The sequence below is a fragment of the Harmonia axyridis genome, chromosome 2, assembly GCF_914767665.1.
Source record: "Harmonia axyridis chromosome 2, icHarAxyr1.1, whole genome shotgun sequence".
NCBI classification, from domain to species: domain Eukaryota; kingdom Metazoa; phylum Arthropoda; class Insecta; order Coleoptera; family Coccinellidae; genus Harmonia; species Harmonia axyridis.
In genome coordinates, this window is record NC_059502.1 from 64,097,552 (window position 1) to 64,117,166 (window position 19,615).

The window sequence follows — 19,615 nt, forward strand, 5'->3', positions numbered from 1 at the left end:
CCGCTTTTTAACGACGTTATATAGCCAATCGCAATTCTAGCAATACCGTAGCTCCGCCCAGCTACTATTGCTAGAATTGCGATTGGTTAGATAGTCATTCTTATCAACGGTTAGTGAACATTTTTCCCAATGGATCCAGAATTTCTTGTCCGATAAATAAAAAAAAAATATATAGGAGTGTTCACAAAAATTTTCAAGATTGATGTAATGATGTAGCAGTAAGAACATTCACAGCTTTGATTGACCGTTCAATTCGTTGATTGTAGTTTTCAATCTTTGTAATGTTAAAACTTAACTGAATTTGAATACAGAAATGATTTGATCGAGAAAAGTTTTATGAAAACTACCATAAGTCATCGTTTACAGAGAATATTCTTTTGGCATATTTCAAAACTTAAACTAAATATAAAACATCGTATCTATGGTTCTATGGATTTTCTACTCCATATGCTCAGAAGCACACTCAACATGAATAATATGGAATCGGTATAAGTAGAGGATTATTTAGAATTACGTGAGTTTCTTAAACGCCAATCAAAAAAACATGTAACTAAAAAGGCAAAAACTGTTACTGGTTATTGAAACTTTACAGTTAATTTAATTAGGTTATAAACACAATGAGTAATAACTACTAAAATTTGTAGCTATAGAATCTTTATATAGGTATCTAATTATGAAGATATGTCAATGAAGTTATTTCATTGTACTAGTATCTTAGTATTCATTGTTATAGTCGTAGATAAAGTTACTATAGTATTCTACTTACGGTACCTAATGGTCATAACTCACTTCATGAAATACAGCACTTGCCGACGACTCGCGCTGCAAACTTCATCTGCGTGAGTTATGACCTATATTATCGCTCGTTAAATAAAATCCTATTACACCTGCACAAACATTCAAGCAAACAAATTTGATCAAACCCGTAAAAGATTTCGACTTCAGTGCTTTTCTCATTTTTATTTGTTTGTCAAATCTTCATTTGTTTTCTATTTAGGGACCCTGAATACTTCAACAATATTTGATGTTGTCAATATAAATAATCATCAGTTTGAAGAATTTTTATTTGCAGGTATCGGGAAGCCGGTAAACAAGTAGTCGATGTTTTAAGTACCTTCTCCATTCTTCTCGAGAGAGCTTCTATTGATGAAGCATATTTAGATTTGACAGAGGCTGTAGAACGAGAACTTTCCAAGGGCATAACGAATATTCCATTAGAAGATCTGAAGACTACTCATATAGTTGGTGGTGAAACAGCTGATTTCATTTCATACATCAGTAGTGCTCAAGACACAGATGGTTTTTGTAGGGATGATCTAAAATTAGCAGTTGGCGCGATCATAGTAGAAAGAATGAGAGCCAGTATTTTTGAGAAGACAGGTAAAGTTATTTCTTCTACGCCCCCTAGAGAAAATAACGAAATCCGTACATCTCACTAACTATGTAACTGCCAAATGCACTGTGCAACGTAAAGCTGTGCGATTTACTTTACCGTAAACAGAAAGCACGATCAACAACCAATAAGGTAGCATCCTTAAAGAAATACCAACCAGATAAAACCTTTATTAGTTGCTACAGAAACGAATTAATAACACCTCGCGTAGCCGATAACATTTTGACGTTTTGTAATTGTGACGAGATTTGGATTTGCCAGCAGTTCTTGGATTTCCCTAGGTTTTTATGGAAATGAGTGCGGTCGTAGAAAATGCATAGTAGGTACACAACTCGAGTTGTAAGACAATTACTCACTCCTAGAATTACGAATTCGGCGCTTCGCAACTCGTGCGTAATATGCTTCTTACAACTCATTCATACGCCTGTAGGAGAATACAGGACTGTTGTAATATACAAAGTGTCCCAAAACAAAGGTTACAATGTTTACATCAGTTCAGTTTATTGCGTAAACGCAATGAATAATTGCCTTACTGAACAGAAATGTCAACACAGTTTGACATTCTCAACTGTCAAACCACAGATTACTTAGATTAGTCTTTGGATAAACCATAGACAACAGAAGTCGAACCCTTCATACATTATAATATGTAAAGGGTGTTTTTTTTAGAGCTATAGAACTTTAAATTGCAATAAAACAACGATGGATTATTCGATTGACATGAATTTCATTTATCCGCAAGATAATCTTGTGGCATTACATTTTAAACATGATTTCTGGCTCGGATGTAGTCCAATCTGGACGTCCAATTTTCGATGACTTTTTCCAACATTTGTGGCCGTATATCGGCAATAACACGGCGAATGTTGTCTTCCAAATGGTCAAGGGTTTGTGGCCTATCCGCATAGACCAATGACTTTACATAGCCCCACAGAAAGTAGTCTAGCGGTGATAAATCACAAGATCTTGGAGGCCAATTCACAGGTCCAAAACGTGAAATTAGGCGGTCACCAAACGTGTCTTTCAATAAATCTATTGTGGCACGAGCTGTGTGACATGTTGCGGCGTCTTGTTGGAACCACAGCTCCTGGACATCATGGTTGTTCAATTCAGGAATGAAAAAGTTAGTAATCATGGCTCTATACCGATAACCATTGACTGTAACGTTCTGGCCATCATCGTTTTCGAAGAAGTACGGACCAATGATTCCACCAGCCCATAAAGCGCACCAAACACTCCAAATGCGGCAGTTTTGTTTGTTGACGTAGCCATTCAACCAGAAGTGCGCTTCATCGCTAATGGACGTAGTGCACGATACGTATTCCGCACAGAACCATTATTTTCGAAATAAAATTGCACTATTTGCAAGCGTTGTTCAGGCGTGATGAATTGCTAAACCAAACTGAGAATAAATCACTTGACAGCTGTTAAATCGGTAACCATCTTGAACAGTAATGCCAACTTAAAGTTATATACCTCGAAAAAAAAACACCCTATATATTTCGATTAAACTATTACTTAAAATATTAACTTTTCTTTCTTCCTTGTGCAGGGTACAGATGTTCCGCTGGAATTGCTCAGAATAAAATATTAGCTAAGTTGGTATGTGGTTTGCATAAACCTAATAAGCAAACTATATTACCAGGGAATGCTATACCCCAATTTCTTTCAGAATTACCTTTGAAAAAAATCAAGAGATTAGGTGGAAAATTCGGTAGAAAAGTGTCCGAGAAATTGAATGTTAATAATGTAGGAGATCTCTTGCAATTTTCAGAAGAGGAACTATCGAGACAGTTCGATTCTAAAACAGGGTGAGTTTATGAATAATTAATTAATCAATGTCTTTAATAATTAGGCGACAAATTTTTGGTAAAAAGGGTGAGGAGAGTGATCTATCGAAAATGTGTAGTCAGAATTCAAGATAAATTTCATCAATTTTGTGGGGGAGAGGATGAATTGAATATCTAGAAATCAGGGTCGCGGCAAATTAGGTATTTGTCTCGACTTTGTTCAAAAACTCACTTTGCAACCTGTGGTCGGACCACAACTACATTAAAATGTCCTTATCGCGTTTCGACCACGACCGTTTTCGCTTGACGTTGTCGTAAATCATCCACTTTTCAACACCGGTCCTCAACTGTCAAAAATGGGTCGATTTTGTTGTGATTCGCAGATGGTTTTTCGGTCCATAAAATTTTTGCGTTATTTCGTGTGGTACCCATACATCGAGCTTTTTATTGAGACTTGCCTCATACAAATGGTTCGAAAACGGGTTTGTGTGCAATCTTTGGCTCTTTGGCAATCGAAACAATGCTTACATGACGGTTTGACTCGACAATGTCCGTGATTTTATCGACATTTTCTACAATTGTCCTTCCAGTGCGTGCCGCATCTTTGACATCAAAATAACGGAACGGAATCGACTAAATATCGTTACAGTATCAGGACCATTAACACTATTTTCAGCCTCCTGGCTTGCATTTTCGCCTTCATCAAAGGAAAACTGTCAAATACAACGTATTTTCTCTTTGCTAGTGTACATCTTTGACGCGCATTCGAACTAAACTGAGTCAACTAATCACAAAACTGTCAAAAAAGGTTTTGTAGTACAAAATCTCATCTTTCTAATTCCATCTAGTGGAACGCGATCGGTTTTATAGAACGCGAGATACAGATAACTACAGCCATCTATTGGTAAAATAATGGATTTCTTTTCACTACAAATAATTTTAAAATTATATTTTTTTGAGAGTGGCGACGTCAGCTTTCAAAAACAGAAGTGGGGGCCGAATTTTTTTGGGGGTCCATTAACCTTAGTATGTCAAATTTTAGGGGGGGGGGGCAGCAGAATTTCAGGGGGCGTCCATAAGTGTTTCTTAGTTACTAATGGGATTGACACTCAAAACCCTTAGCATGAATATATTTTCCCGCTCGAATATTTTTGAATTTTTTTTTCAGCCATTGGTTGTATAATATTGCGAGAGGAATAGATAACGAACCGGTTCTACAGAAACTGTTGTCTAAATCAATAAGCTGTTGTAAAAGGTTTCCAGGAAAAAATGCATTATATATGTTGAAAGATATTGAGTACTGGACTAAAGAATTAGCAATAGAAGTTGCACAAAGATTAGTTGAAGATCGTGAGCAGAACAACCGTAAAGCAAAAATGGCAACGATTAGTTTTGTTCAATATGTAGACAATAAGGATGTAAATATTTCAAAAAGTTTCTCATTGAGATCTTATGATGCTGGTGTTATATCTCAAGATGCCCTGAAAATTTTAACAAGATGTTGTCAGAAAACAGATGGCTTATATTATTTGAAATATTTGGGAATTAGTGTCGGAACCTTCGAAAGTCTGAAGAATGTAAAAGATATAAAGTTTTTCTTGGAGAAACAAAAATCGAAGATTCAAGAAGCGAAAGTTCCTATAAATAATGATTCGAATAATGAAGACATGCATAAAAAAAGTACTAACATTTCTTCTTTCTCCACCTCTGAAGACATGCATCAAAAAAGTAATAACATTTCTTCTTTTTCCACCTCTGAAGACGTGCATCAAAAAAGTAATAACATTTCTTCTTTTTCCACCTCTGAAGACGTGCATCAAAAAAGTAATATCATTTCTTCTTTTTCCACCTCTGAAGACGTGCATCAAAAAAGTAATAACAATTCTTCTTTTTCCACCTGTCAGAAACCAAATATTGGCTTTTCAGAAAATGGTATCAATGAAGTCATTCAAACCATTGATGAACAAAATGAAAGAACAGAATCCTGTGAGAAAAATATTCCAGAAAAATTCATTTTTTCTCAAATGAAATTTGAAGAAGAAATTGAAAAAATGTATGAACATGTTGATGAAAATTCTTTCTTTGTTAGATATTTCAATAGAATCGCTAATGAAATTAATATTGATGCTACAGATGAGATTTCATCTAGAGAATCAGGAAAGAAAAGAGACGAATCGAATGAAAATTCAGTACATCATATTGAAAGAAGAAAAGTTCAAAAATGTGAATATTGTGATGAGGAAATAGATATTGATGAAATTGGCATTCATATAGATCATCATGTTGCAACTAAAATACATGAAGAAAACTTGTCAATTCAGAACGAAACAGAGAAAAAATTAGACCATCAGTCTACCAAAAAACGTAAATTGAGTGAAGTAGGTAATGAATCAACAGATTCTTATTCTTCAGTTCATGGGCTGAACTTTACAGAAATGTGTGAAATATGCAATCAACCCATAAGCATATCAGAAATACAAAACCATTCTGACTATCATACTGCGAAAAATTTAGACAAAATCTGGAATATGTCAGTCAGCCCAAACTCAAAGCATAAAAACGAGAAAAAAACGAAGGGTAATAATATATTAAGTTACTTGAAGAGAAAGACAAGTTGAAAATTTTTAAGATTGATTAAATGCATCTGGAATGAGATATACTTGATATTAAATTTAGAATTTTTATTATATATGACCTTGAATGTAAATATGTATTTATTATACTTTATTTAATTATAATTTAATGAAATATACCTAAATATAAATGTAAAATATTGAAAAATAAATGCAATGAATCTGAGGTGATGTTATTTCTTACGCATATCTTATCAGAAAATAACATAACAAAAGTCAATTTCAATTTATGATGGTTTTGAAAAGAAAGAAATGAAAATTTTACCATTATATTTTTGGTAAACTGATTTGAGATCAATTAGATCCATTCGAAGACCACCTCATCATAAAATTTCAAAAGTTGGTTCTAATTAAATGAGATATACAGGGTGTTTTACCGCGATGGCCCATTAGACATTCGTGGAAAACTAATCTTAATTTTGTGCTGAAGTATTTTGAAAAAATGTTCTTTCTCCCTGATATATTTTTAGATCTCTAAAACTTCTGGTTATACCGGAAACAAACTGCTACTTTCTTATTTCAATAGACACACTCAGTATATTATTGCATCGTTAGATGGCTTATTGATGACAGTTTCAGCAATATGCAATAAGTTGGGTAAAAACTCAACAGTTCATGAGTTAATGGCATTCTTATGAAAAAAATGTTTTCAATCCGAATTTCGAAGATTTTTTTCTATTTATTTTACTTAAGTATATGTGAAAATCATAAAGAAGAATCCAATATTATCCTTATTATTATTCCAATGGTTCGTTTCTCTTGATCCAACACAGTATATTAATCCAGGCGAAACTACAGGATCCAACAAAGATCACCCTAAACCTCTTTGGTATCATCAGAAAATTGATAGATGTCATAGGTAACCAGAACAAACAACTATTCTTGAATGTAACAGGGAATTTTTCTTGTAATTCTTGAAATATATTTTCCTTTCTCTCCATTATACTCATTGCTAAAAAAAACAAAAAAATTAATATTCCGTGAACTACTAGGTAGCTACATTTGAAGTGGATTGCGGTGTTTCAGCACGAGATCACTGGTGGAATCTTCAGTTAGGCAACCCAGCGCTCTCTGCCTAATATACCTTCCCTCTTCATCGTGGAGAGGTGACTCTGCCGTACTGCGGTGAGTCTTATAAACCCACCGGTGCCACGATGGAGTGCGACGTGCAGTCAGTAACGCTACCTCTCGAGTATGCAGAGTCACTACATTATAAATCCTTTTGCTCCAATGATTGAATATTTTATAAGATAGGAGGAAATAATATAATTTGATTTCACTCAAGTACCTACTTACCCACATAGAAAATGACCAAAATTTGTGGTGTCATGAAGAATTGATCTATAAGGACTTTTCCTGCTATCACTTTTAAGGATTTTCCGACAAGATAATTGTCGAGCCACCTATACCTGTGAACGAAGTTCATGTTATTCAATTGTTAAAGTATGCTTCAGAATAAAAATACAGGTTTATTATTTTTACAATTACATAATATAGGTTCTATGGGATTTGAACACTACAAAATATATATAGAAAATTACTATCCAAACTATCTTGAATCATATGAAGGTTAAGTCATATATTCACTATTCATAAAATCAATTCGAACATATTCACATGGATCTAATCATCATGCCATACTGCAAGGGTTATCGATACTTCCTAACCTGTGTGAAGAACCAAGAAGCATTCACAATCGCAAAAGAGACCTGATACCACGGTTTGGTGAGCCCTTCGAATCACAATGGACCAAGAAAGACAATTTGAATAATGCTTGTTCAATGGTGTTGATGGTGGAGTTAACTCATCGAAAACTCAAGACAGATTGATCGAAACCCAATCGCCATATTTTGATTGCGAGCAGTCTGGCGAGAAAACATGAATGGAGAAATTTTCTATGACCATTATTATTATTCGCTGAATCGGGCTGTGTTAATCTTCCGGGAACTGCTTCCAAATTGATCTATTCTTCTTAACCCTGCCTATTCATACAAACCCTGGGAGGCCGTCGATACTGTTAACAAAACCGACGATATCCTTAAGAGCCTTGGCTGTTATTATCATTATTATTTGAACTGGGGTCGTTTTGGTTCGGTAAGCCTACCGGGAACTGCGACCATGCAGAGCTTTCGTTCACTACCCTACTCATTCAGAGAAACCCAGGAAGGTCGTCAACGACGTTAATAAAATTTACAACCTCCTTAGGGGCCTTGGCCGTTACCTCTTTGGTATCCAGGACCGGCTTACCCATGTGAATGGTTCTTAGGCCAGCCAGCTCCGGACACTTGCATACCATGTGTTCGGCTGTTTCTGCTTCCGATCCACAGAGCCTGCAAATCTCGTCTGCTGACTTTCCCATACGGTACAAATGATGTTTGTACCGACAGTACCCCGTCAGCAGTCCCACCATCACCCGAAGCTCGGCTCGCGACAGCTTCAGGAGCTTTTTGGCGTAGGTAGGTGAAATCTTCACGAATTTCTTTTCCTAAACAAGTCTAGGAGTGTTAGTCCAATGGATGGTCCTGCTGTTCAACTCCCATAGCTGGACCGCAGCTTTATATTGGTCTTTTCCTATCCCACAGAAAGGCTCAGGTCCAGCAGGTGTTAACCTTGATGCAGTTTTTGCAAGTTCATCAGCTCTTTCATTTCCTTCAACCCCACAGTGCCCTGGTACCCATAGTAGAGTCACCTTATTTCCTCTGGCAGTTGCTTCATGGCGTTACGGCACTCCCAAGTCAGCAGAGACCCCTGACAACACGATTCCAGGGATCTCAGCGTGGTTTGGCTGTCCGTGGTGATGTAGATATGAGGTTCATTTTGAGACACTCCTGGGCGCATACATAAACAGCCATTATCTCGGTCTGTAGAATCGAGAGCTCACTTCCCATGCCTTGGCTCTTACTTTGTGAGTATCCAGAACTGACTTTCCCATATAAGTGGTTCTTGAGCCAGTCAGCCTCGGACATTTGCACACTATGTGTTCGGCTGTTTCTACACCTTTCCACAGAGCATGCATATCCCATCTGCTGATTTATCCATGTGGTACAAAAGCTATTTGCATCGATAGTGTCCAGCAGTCCCACCATTACCCGAAGCTCAGCTCGTGGTAGCTTCGAGAGCTTCCTGGTATAGGTCAGTGAAAGCACCACAAATTTCTTAGCCTGAGCAATACCCGGTGTGTTCTCCAAAGAGTTTTCCCACTCCTATTGCTGTACGGTGCCTTATAATGGTCTTTTCTAAGCCCACAGAAAGGCTTGATGCTCTTTTTGCAAGTTCACGTGCTTTTTTGTTTCCTTCAATACCAAGATTCTCCGGTACCAATAGTAGAGTTACTTTATTGCCTCTGGCCAGTTGCTTTATGATATTACGGCGCTTCCAGGACCCCTGACAATATTAACATAAATCTCAGCGTGGCCTGGCTGTCCTTAGTGATGTAAATACGTTCTCTACTAAAAATGGTACCACTGATATCGGAGATACAGCCAATGCAGAAAGCTAATTTGAGGAATCGAATTTTTCTATCCCATGGAATTAAAACCTCACAAAAACCAGTTGGCAAGCAAATAAGTGGTAAAGTAGTGTAGCAAACAATTGGTGTGTAGTATTAACCTTAGTAAATACAGTAGTGACAAGTTAGTTAGTGGTGAAAGTAGTAGGTATCCTAGAAACATAAAGGGTGTTTTTTTAGAGCTATAGAACTTTAAATTGCAATGAAACAACGATGGATTATTCGATTGGCATGAATTTTATTTATCCGCAAGATAATCTTGTGGCATTACATTTGAAATATGATTTCTGGCATATGACCGCCACGGCTGGCTCGGATGTAGTCCAATCTGGACTACATCCATGACATTCGATGACTTTTTCCAACATTTGTGGCCGTATATCAGCAATAACACGGCGAATGTTGTCTTCCAAATGGTCAAGGGTTTGTGGACTTTACATAGCTCCTCAGAAAGTAGTCTAGCGGTGTTAAATCACAAGATCTTGGAGGCCAATTCACAGGTCCAAAACGTGAAATTTGGCGGTCACCAAACGTGTCTTTCAATAAATCGATTGTGGCACGAGCTGTGTGATATGTTGCGCCGTCTTGTTGGAACCACAGCTCCTGGACATCATGGTTGATCAATTCAGGAAGGAAAAAGTTAGTAATCATGGCTCTATACCGATCACCATTGACTGTAACGTTCTGGCCATCATCGTTTTTGAAGAAGTACGGACCAATGATTCCACCAGCCCATGAAGCGCACCAAACAGTCAGTTTTTCTGGATGTAACGGTGTTTCGAAATACACTTGAGGATTAGCTTCACTCCAAATGCGGCAGTTTTGTTTGTTGACGTAGCCATTGAACCAGAAGTGCGCTTCATCGCTAAACAAAATAAAATGGACGTAGTGCGCGATACGTATTTCGCACAGAACCATTATTTTCGAAATGAAATTCCACTATTTGCAAACGTTGTTCAGGCGTGAGTCTATTCATGATGAATTGCCAAACCAAACTGAGAATAAATCACTCAGCTGTTAAATCGGTTGCCATCTTGAACAGTAATGCCAACTTAAAGTTATATACCTCGAAAAAAAACACCCTATACAAGTGTGTACACACGATCGAGTAGAACAGCCATCTTAGGACCGATCCAAAACTGCGACAAGCAGTTTGAAAATTCCACTACCTGCAGATCTGGGATATTTTCTCATTAATTGTTGGGGTGGATAAAAGTTAAAGTAGTTTTTTCCAGAATCGCCAACAAACTGTTACTGATACTGAGTAAAGTAGGCTCATTTTTCATTCCAAAAATTGCAAAATTTCATGACGATTGAATGCGCTTGGTTGTTGAAAAGTAACAAACAAATGGGCAAACACACCTTAGTTTGCACATGTTTAAGTGGATCATTTACATTACCAGACAGTTAGTAGAGGACCTGTCATCGTAGTACCATATATAGCATATCTAGCAATCACACCTGTATCGTATTTTTGAGGATGGCTTGTCTGAAAATAAAGAACCATCCAAATGAGAATTCAAGAAATATCAGGAGCTTTGGTTATGGTTCTACATTATCTAACTTAGTGAACTTTGAGCTTTCAGACTTAGGACCATTAATTTTTTACAATTGTTTGTCCCCATGAATTTTTTTAATAGACAAATTTCAATAACCTGTTTCCTGTACAAAATTTTGTGTTGATATCAGAAGTATGTAAAATTGAAGCAGATTATCGGAAAAATGTCTTATATTTCAGATCCGTTCGAGTGAATTCTACATATACAGGGTGAGTCTTATTTGACTTGTTCATATATCTATTTCAACCGATGATTTCTGAGGTCAAAAGAAACACTTTTTTCCTTTACTTTTTTTTTTATATTTTTTTACTATTTTTACTATTTTTACTATTTTTGCCGATTCGATTTGTTTTTCTCACTAAGTAAAGCGGGCATTTTGGATTTGACCGGACTTGATTCTTGATTCATTTTTATGGAAAATTTTCATTATACATCTTGGAGAGAATTCTCGAATTTTATATTTTGCAAGTCTTGGGGGAGTTGTTACCCCACTACCCCCACATATCTACGCCTCTGGCCAAAAAAAAACGCAGTTTGACTGTTTTTCAATCTAAAACCTTTTAACGTCTTTCGCTTTAACAATATTATCTTTTTGGAATAAAATTCTATTTTCCTTCTTTCTATATGAAATTTAATTGAAAAAAATTGAAAATGCGTTAAAGAATAGTTTGTTCAATGAATAGCTAGGGATCTCATAATCTAAATAGAAATAAATTATAAATATAAATATTCATGAGAGGAATTATCATGTTCATCTTACCATAATTTTTCTTTGAAACGTCTGTTGAGAAAATTCAGCTCCAACACATAATGATCCATATATAATTGAATTCGAAAAAACAGGATATTTTCTGAAGGTTGTTCCTAATGTTTTCAAGAGTACCCTCATGCTGAAAATTGAACGAAATTTATCCTATCTGTATTTCAGAACAATACGACACTGAATAAATTTCAAAGTTATACGAGTAATCAGTTTGTCAACTGCCCCTTGAATTAAATCTCTTAATATGCTAGTAGTATGCGCATGACATTAATTGAGAACTATTAGCTTTACTATTAGCATTCACTATTGAAACTGAACTGAATAGGTACGCTATATGGTTTCTTTTCTAATATTTCAGTGACAACAGATCCGACCGATTGAAAATTTTGGTTGCACTGGAATAATAAAAGATTTCAAGTTGATTTTACATTATTAGAAACATGAAAAAATCAAGAAGGTTACCTAGATATCTGATTATGTCGAGTTTTTTTTTATATATTATGTCGCATAACAATTTCGAGATTCGTGCAAAATTTCGTGTTGATAACGTCATCAGATTCACAGAAAATCCACCAGAAAAAAAATGATCCAATAATTTAATTACAAAAGGATTAACATAGTTGTGATTTTGCAGGTAAATATAAAATGAAACTTTTAAGCTAAATGTAAAATTTTGTGTTGACCTCGAAATCAAAATTCCAGCAGAATATCCAAAAACTGACATAAAATCAGATACTCATTTTTTCATATGTGAATTTCAATAGATAGGATCAATTTCTTTGGAAATAGACAAATTCAAATCCTCCTTCATCAGTGACAGAATATAATTGCATTAATCGAAAAAAGAAAAATATAAAATCTTGAATAAGCATTCATTTATTATTTATTTATATTGCGTTTTCGTTTCCTAATGGAAATTGTCCAAAAAAAATGATAAATGACTGCGTCAATATAATAACATCATTCTATGTTTCATTGGATGTCAAAAACGATGGTAGTAAAATGCGGAATTTGTTGAAAAAACAAAAATTATTGCGAATTCCAACAGCCAAAAGCGTTCTCATTTTTCCTTCATAAATTTTGTCAAAAATGATAATAGAGGTAGAGAGAGAAAACTTTTCATTGATATTTAGTCAATATTTCCGAGAAAAATCACAATATTTTCGTAAACATTCATTTTTGAAAAATTGCAATTATTACAATGAAAACACTCAACAATCTTAATTTAAATGGAATAATTTCCGGGTCTGAATATAATTTGTTATCTTTATTATATCGATAACGACTAATTATATTGTCCAATATCTATGGGTCAAAATTCAATAATTCCATTCCGTACAATCACCGCGGCAAGTTCAAATAGTTCATTCAACAATTATCTATTGTTCACATCTATTCGACACGAATAGCATGCACTGTAGAGACTTCGATTCGATAGGAAATATATCCATAAATATTCTTCACAATCGGTAGGTAATCTATGGATTTCATACCTTCAAAACATTCGGAAAGCGATTTTCATATGGTACCATTTATGGTCCAAAGTGAATATATTCTCTCCCAATCTCAAAGTTCCACCCTCCTTGAAAAACTTCATAAATCCATCACAGGATTCAAGCAGATGTTCACTGTATGCTAAAAAACACAAATATCGCTTACTTCATTTTTGAGCGATAATTCTCCTAACAGATCGCTCTGTCATTACTTGACAAAATGCATGTAATTTTCGAACATTGAACATAGAATGGTCTCAAACGATAATGTTCGACCCACTATGATGACAAACCTGTTCTCAAATTCTATTGTGTTCGTCCGTTAACTCTTGAAACATCAAACGGAGAACCTAGAAAGTTGAAATTAGCATGGTGGTGTAGGAAGTCTCTAACTTCACTAAAAACAAATTCCGAAAGATGGATTTCAGATGAAAATTCAACAAACACAAAACATTCGGAACAAAAGTGACAAATTAGTTGAACCTCACCCCTACGCGTATGTTATAAAGCGATCCTAGGGGAGAGAGCAAAAACCCGATGCCTCCTGGAACGGGAAGAAATAGCAGACTTAGCCCTCACAGTTTATTCCCCATTTACTTAGGGTTTAGCAGATCTAGCTCTCCAAAAACCTCATGAAATCTCTATGGATCAACCATCTGCCCAAAAGTGTCAAGGTATCATTGGCTGTCGTCAAGACTTGAGTGTCCACGCAGACCACCAGTTCACCAGATAAATGAAACGACCAGCATAGAGTCCATCAAGTTGGCATCTCACCCTAGGAGTCAACTAGGAGATAGCAATACTGAGAGCGGAGCTGGCAGCAGATACAGAACCATCCAGAAGAGACAGAAACCAAGGTCGTTCCCTACCTGTCAAAACCGACAGCCAACAAATGGCAAGTGCTGATACCACTGGAAATTTAGAGTCAGGTCCAATAGGTGCAGGCAGCCATGCATATACACCTCAAGAAAGAGAGGCCTTCACTTGAGGCGGCCAGTGATCACAGTCTGTTCATCACAGATAGGGACTCCAAGTTGCAGTTTCTGATAGAAACTGAAGCGGATCTGTGTGTCTTCCCACATAGTGGCAGAAGAGAGATGTTTGACTACGTCCTTTCATGGGATACCCATCACTACATATGGTACAACCAGCATCACGCTGAACCTAGGACTATCCCGAGATTTCACCTGGAGGTTCGTCATAACTGACACATCATCGGTGTTGACTTCCTGAGTTTCTACAACCTGGACTTGGACGGAACCACCTGTGGAGAAGAGGCTCAGTGTACAACTCAGAAGTCGAAACAGTCAGGTACCATTAACATCTTTACCAGATAAAACCAGACCAGAAGGAGCCCCTGGACGAACCAAGCACAAAACCAGGCATCATATAAAGATGCCACCTGGATCACCAGTTTCTTCGAGATCACGGCGCTTGGCATCGGAGTTATTCGACGCAGCTAAGAAGGAGTTCAAATCCATGCTTCGTTTAGGAATCGCCCGTCCGACCAACAGCCCATCGATGACGTACTGATCACCTAATTGTCCGAAGAGGAACTTATGTTACACCTTCGTATCATCGTTGAGAGGTTCCGAAACTACTCCATCATGCTCAATCCAACGAAGTGCATAAGTTCCTAAGCTACTTTGTATCTGCTGATAGAGTTCCAGACATCCTGGGGTACAGAAAACCATCAAAGACCTTCGAAGGTTTTTGGGTATAGCAAATTTCTATAGTCGTTCCATACCCAAAACATCACAGACACCAGTTCCGCTCAACGATTTACTGGTGCCAATGCTGAAAGTGAAAATCAAGTGGACCGCAGAAGCTACTACAGCCTTTACAGAAGAGAAGAAGCAACATTGCTGGCCCACCCCAAGGATGGTACAACTCTAGCATTGGTGACAGATGCATCAGACACTAGAGTCGTAGCAAATGGTCAACAGCGAATGGAACCACTGGCATCTTCATAAAGCGATGCTAATGAAGAGAAAAAAACTGCCTGAATCCCCGCATCCACTTGCACCTAAGAGGACCCCTTGAGGTGACTCCCCTTCACCCCCATGAGATCAAGTGGATGCAGCAAAAGATACAATTTTCTTCCATAGAAAATTCTAGCAGAATATTGACAAAAATCTTATGTTTGAGTGACAACAGGTCCAACAGAATTGAAATTCTGCTCGTATATACAGAATAACAATTGTAAGTTTCCTGTAAAGTTTCTTGTTAACAGCATCGTCAGATCCATCAATAATTCAAGCAGAAAATCCAAATAAAAGAACAAGCGTATCACAAAAACCTGATTATCGATATGGTGGAAAAACTGATCGTGTTTTGTCCTAAATTAATTGCTAATGGATGTCCTTCTTTCTGTCACTTAGATTAATCTATGGTGGTCTATCATCTTGGTTATGTTTTTCATAAGAGGTTATATTATGTTTTGTTTCTTTTAGTGCACTTATAATAAATATTTTGATAATTATCAATTTTGTTCTTTTTTAATGACATATTTCAAGCTAAGAGCACCTGAATTGGAATAATATTAAACACCTATTAAGCATAAGAGGCATATTGAAAATTCAAATATTTCTTCAGAATAAAAATTGAACTGAATCAGTATCAAAGATGACCCACACAGACAGAATTGTTGCTTTGATAGATATGGATTGTTTTTATTGTCAAGTAGAAGAAAAATTAGACCCCAATTTAGTAGGGAAACCAATTGCAGTTGTTCAGTATAATCAATGGAAAGGTGGCGGGTAAGTTTAAAAAAGTTGCGTCTTGGTCCTTTTTCATGAAGAAATTTGAATTTTCTGTAAATTATGCATTCAAAATAAGTCTATTACAATAACATTATAATCTTTGAAAAATTATCTTACAATCTTCATTTGTAATACTTTCTGTTTCGTGCCTTAAAATAAAGATTGTCCAGTTCTAAACTTTTTTATTTTTTATAATTGCTTGGATTTGGTACCAGGTTTGAGAACATAATGCATGTTCTTCTGTATTATTATCATGTTATTCTTGAATTTATTTAATACATTTTTCCTTTTTGACAAAAGGTATTTTGCTATATGGTAATATTATTTTGCAGCATCATTGCAGTGAATTACCTGGCTCGTGAGAAAGGAGTAACTAGGCAAATGAGAGGTGATGAGGCAAAAGAGAGATGTCCAAATATTGAGTTACCAAGGGTTCCACAAGTTCGAGGAAAAGCAGATCTCACTAAGTAATTTGAGGATTGTCCTCTTTAATTCTGAAAGTAACTTATAATACCATAATTTCTAGATATAGAGAAGCAGGAAAACAGGTTGCTGAGGTTTTGAAGACTTTCACAAATATTTTAGAGAGAGCATCAATTGATGAAGCTTATTTGGATCTCACAGAAGCAGTTAACACAGAACTAAATAATAATTTTCAAAATATAGAGCCACAACATTTACAGAACACATTTATAGTTGGCCACGAGACATCTGATTTCCTGGCAAATATTTATCACAATCAGAACATGGGCTTTTGTGAAGATAATTTGAAATTAGCAGTTGGCGGAGTAATTGTTGAGAAAATCAGAGCAGAAGTCTATAAAAAAACAGGTGAGAATGATTTCTTTTATTATAATCAGTGTCCCAGAATTTCTACAGTCAAACATATTGCAGCCAGGCTATGTCTGTGACCTTTTTGATTATCTAGCAGCAAATTAATATATGTTCTGAAATTACTTTTACTTCATATTATCAACAAAAATCCAATTTCAATAACCAGTTGTGTATTGTGTAGAGTATGAATGGTCCCAAATTAATGTTCAACCCTCATTTGTGATTAATTTCATGCAAACACATACATAATAGATCGAAAAAATATCGTTATACTTTCTTATTCGCATCCCATAGCATGGGGCAGATCTGTGGATCCATAATTCTTCAATAAGTCTGATCTTCGACTTTATTAGGACCTTTTCAATTATGTCATTATAGATGAAAGTATATTGTTGATCTATAGAGATTTAAAGTTCTCGTAAACATTTCTTTTGGGCTAAACTATGTACTGAATTGAATGTCCCTATCTTTTTCAATGTGTGGTGAAAGCAGTCTGAATGTTGATATCAATTTAGTTAGTCTGGCTAAATTCATGAAAATATTGAAGACGTTACTTTTTAAGTATCAATAACCATAGTTCAAAAAATTGATTTTTTTATATGTTCCAATTTTTTTTTCTTCCAATGAGTATGTTTCCACCCATTTTAATGTATCAATATATTGTTTTCTGATTTTAATTATTTTGTTAGGTAACATTTTCTGAAAAAATTGCCCTAAAAATTGTGTTTTAGTTTAACACTACGGTTTTGGTTGTAATAACCGGTGTGTCTGTACATTTCATTAGTTCATGAAATAATGTTTTTTGTGAGCTTTCCAGATTTCAGATTATTAACGGTAAACCAGTTAAAAGCTGAGAAGATCAAATGTATGACACTTGATTATACGTGGAATATACTGCCAACTTTTGGTTAAAGATATTTCAACGTGTTACATCATTTTTAATTTCACTTTTAGATGCTTATGCACCAATAAAATGAAAGATGAAAATTAGTCAGACTTTTTATTGAGTTGGTCATTTAATTTATTCAATGTATAGAGATGACAACTAGTCGACTTCATCTATATTTTCTGTATGTACAGGAGAATTAATAGGACAATCGCAAAGTGGTACCACAACAACTGAATCCTCTGAACAAGAACAATGTGATAAAGGTCCTAATGAAATAATTTCTGTCTCTTCTTCATCTGTAGGTGCAGGACCAGTGATGTGATGTCTGCGTTTACCGCCTTTGTTACAAATTTCAATTGGACCTGTTATTACAGGACAAAACATTCGATCTTTTTGTATCTCTATATCATAAACACTCTCTTGAGATTTTTCTGGGCACACACATCCTAAAATCTTCATCTTGGGAGTTTTGAATCTATCACTAGGGTATTTACAAGATGAAAATCCACTTTTTTCAGATTCTGTTGTAGATCTCATGCTTTTCATAAGTACTTCCTCCTCTTCCGGTGAAATGATATTCTCTTCTTTTCTTACCAGATCCCTAAAACGATTAGGAACACAAGAGCATTTAATTGTGTCCACAGATGGAGTAACAATCTTCTTCACTGCCTCTTTTTTCTTTGTTACTGGATTAGGAGTTCGACTTGCAGTAGAAACAGTGGAAAGCAAAGAAATTTTTTCCACATCGGCAGCTCCATAAAATTTTGAAGTACACTTGCAGGGCTTAGGTATTGGAGGTGGAAGAATTTTTTCTGGTAAATCATCCGATAAAACTGCCACATCTTTAGTTTGTACCTGAGGTCTGTAAGGACATACACAATTATTTTCCTCGTCTGAAATATTTTTGTTTTTTTGTGCATCAGGTCGACTGCCTTCTGAATCTCCAGAGGCGGCCTGAATTCCTTCCTCTAACTTTCCACAAACACAAATTTCTGGCACTGATTGACACGAAGTAAACGAGGTAGAAGATTTAGACGTGATGTTTGGAATCCCTCCCATCTCGTATAGATAACTGGCAAACATTTTCGAAGCATTTAAATAATTACTTTTTGGTACCATTTCATTTATGTAACATTCCTCAGATAATATCGGTAAAAGCAAGATACTTTTTCCAACAATAGTCTGCAACATATCGACAATAGGTATGGTGTAATCATTGTTCAGAAAGAGTGTTGGTTTCTGGTAAACATACTGTATCGATTTTGCTGCAACAACGTAGTGGACGTTATCAACATCTGCATTCCAAGTCTCATGTATTTTATCAAGAGAAATTGTTAGTTTATTGTTGCATCCCCTCTCTGACCAACATTTCTCCAGGAAATTCTTCACATTATTGAAAGTTTCATTAACACTTTTATGAAATGTCCGGATTGATAATTTTGCTGTAGCCCGAGCAGGTATATTCCATTCGTTTATGTTGTCCAAGGAACTGTTCACATCATGTACGATCAAAGAGGGAAAAAGAAATCGGTGTTTGAATATGTCTGATTTATTGCCATTAAATAGTAGGTCATTTGCACCCATACCTTTCATAAGGTTATTCAGATCCAAATCTGAACTTAAATAAGCGCTAATTTCTTCTTCAGATAATACCTCTGCTTGTAAATCGAGTTCTGACATTTTTAAATTTCCTTCTTCGTCAGTCAATGTTCCAAGTAGGTAAAGTAAATCCTTCATGGCGTCTCGAATCATTCCACTGCATTTAGTGCATTCCATATTTCCCATCGAACACTCTACTTCGATTGAAAAATAACACAATCCTTTTAACTTCTTAACTACGCAGGGGGAGTCTGCTTGAAGCCAAGAACCTTCATTAATACAAACATAATCGACTTTATCTGAAAATACATCCAATTTTAAATTGTTTTTTCTCAGTTCTCGGGTTCATAGATATAATATCGAAAAGAAATATTCTTGAGATTCACTCAATA

At 35.8% G+C, this 19,615-nt stretch overlaps 3 protein-coding genes across 5 annotated transcripts in view; 1 reads left to right on the forward strand and 2 right to left on the reverse strand.

Annotated features, from left to right (window-relative positions):
- Positions 1 to 19,615, forward strand: part of LOC123673814 (DNApol-eta) — a 31,781-nt gene that overhangs the window by 2,072 nt on the left and 10,094 nt on the right. For both annotated transcript variants that reach the window (XM_045608509.1, XM_045608510.1), the window contains exons 3-6: positions 1,073 to 1,380; positions 2,946 to 3,204; positions 16,234 to 16,368; positions 16,428 to 16,732. In XM_045608509.1, the coding sequence (XP_045464465.1) occupies positions 1,073 to 1,380; positions 2,946 to 3,204; positions 16,234 to 16,368; positions 16,428 to 16,732 (1,007 nt within the window). The remainder of the gene's footprint in view (positions 1 to 1,072; positions 1,381 to 2,945; positions 3,205 to 16,233; positions 16,369 to 16,427; positions 16,733 to 19,615) is intronic.
- Positions 6,476 to 13,290, reverse strand: LOC123673820 (mpv17-like protein). Of its 2 annotated transcripts, XM_045608517.1 has the most exons (5): positions 13,140 to 13,290; positions 11,644 to 11,773; positions 10,725 to 10,813; positions 7,113 to 7,225; positions 6,476 to 6,768 (listed from the first exon to the last, which is right to left on the reverse strand). In XM_045608517.1, the coding sequence occupies exons 2-5, from the start codon at positions 11,770 to 11,772 to the stop codon at positions 6,554 to 6,556; spliced, it is 546 nt and encodes a 181-aa protein (XP_045464473.1). In that variant the 5' UTR covers position 11,773; positions 13,140 to 13,290; the 3' UTR covers positions 6,476 to 6,553. The 2 variants fall into 2 exon arrangements, with proteins under 2 accessions (XP_045464473.1, XP_045464472.1); XM_045608516.1 differs by lacking the exon at positions 13,140 to 13,290 and having other exon boundaries at positions 11,644 to 11,929.
- Positions 17,723 to 19,542, reverse strand: LOC123673817. Its single transcript, XM_045608513.1, has one exon. It carries the CDS (start codon positions 19,407 to 19,409, stop codon positions 17,781 to 17,783), a length of 1,629 nt encoding a protein of 542 aa, XP_045464469.1. The 5' UTR covers positions 19,410 to 19,542; the 3' UTR covers positions 17,723 to 17,780.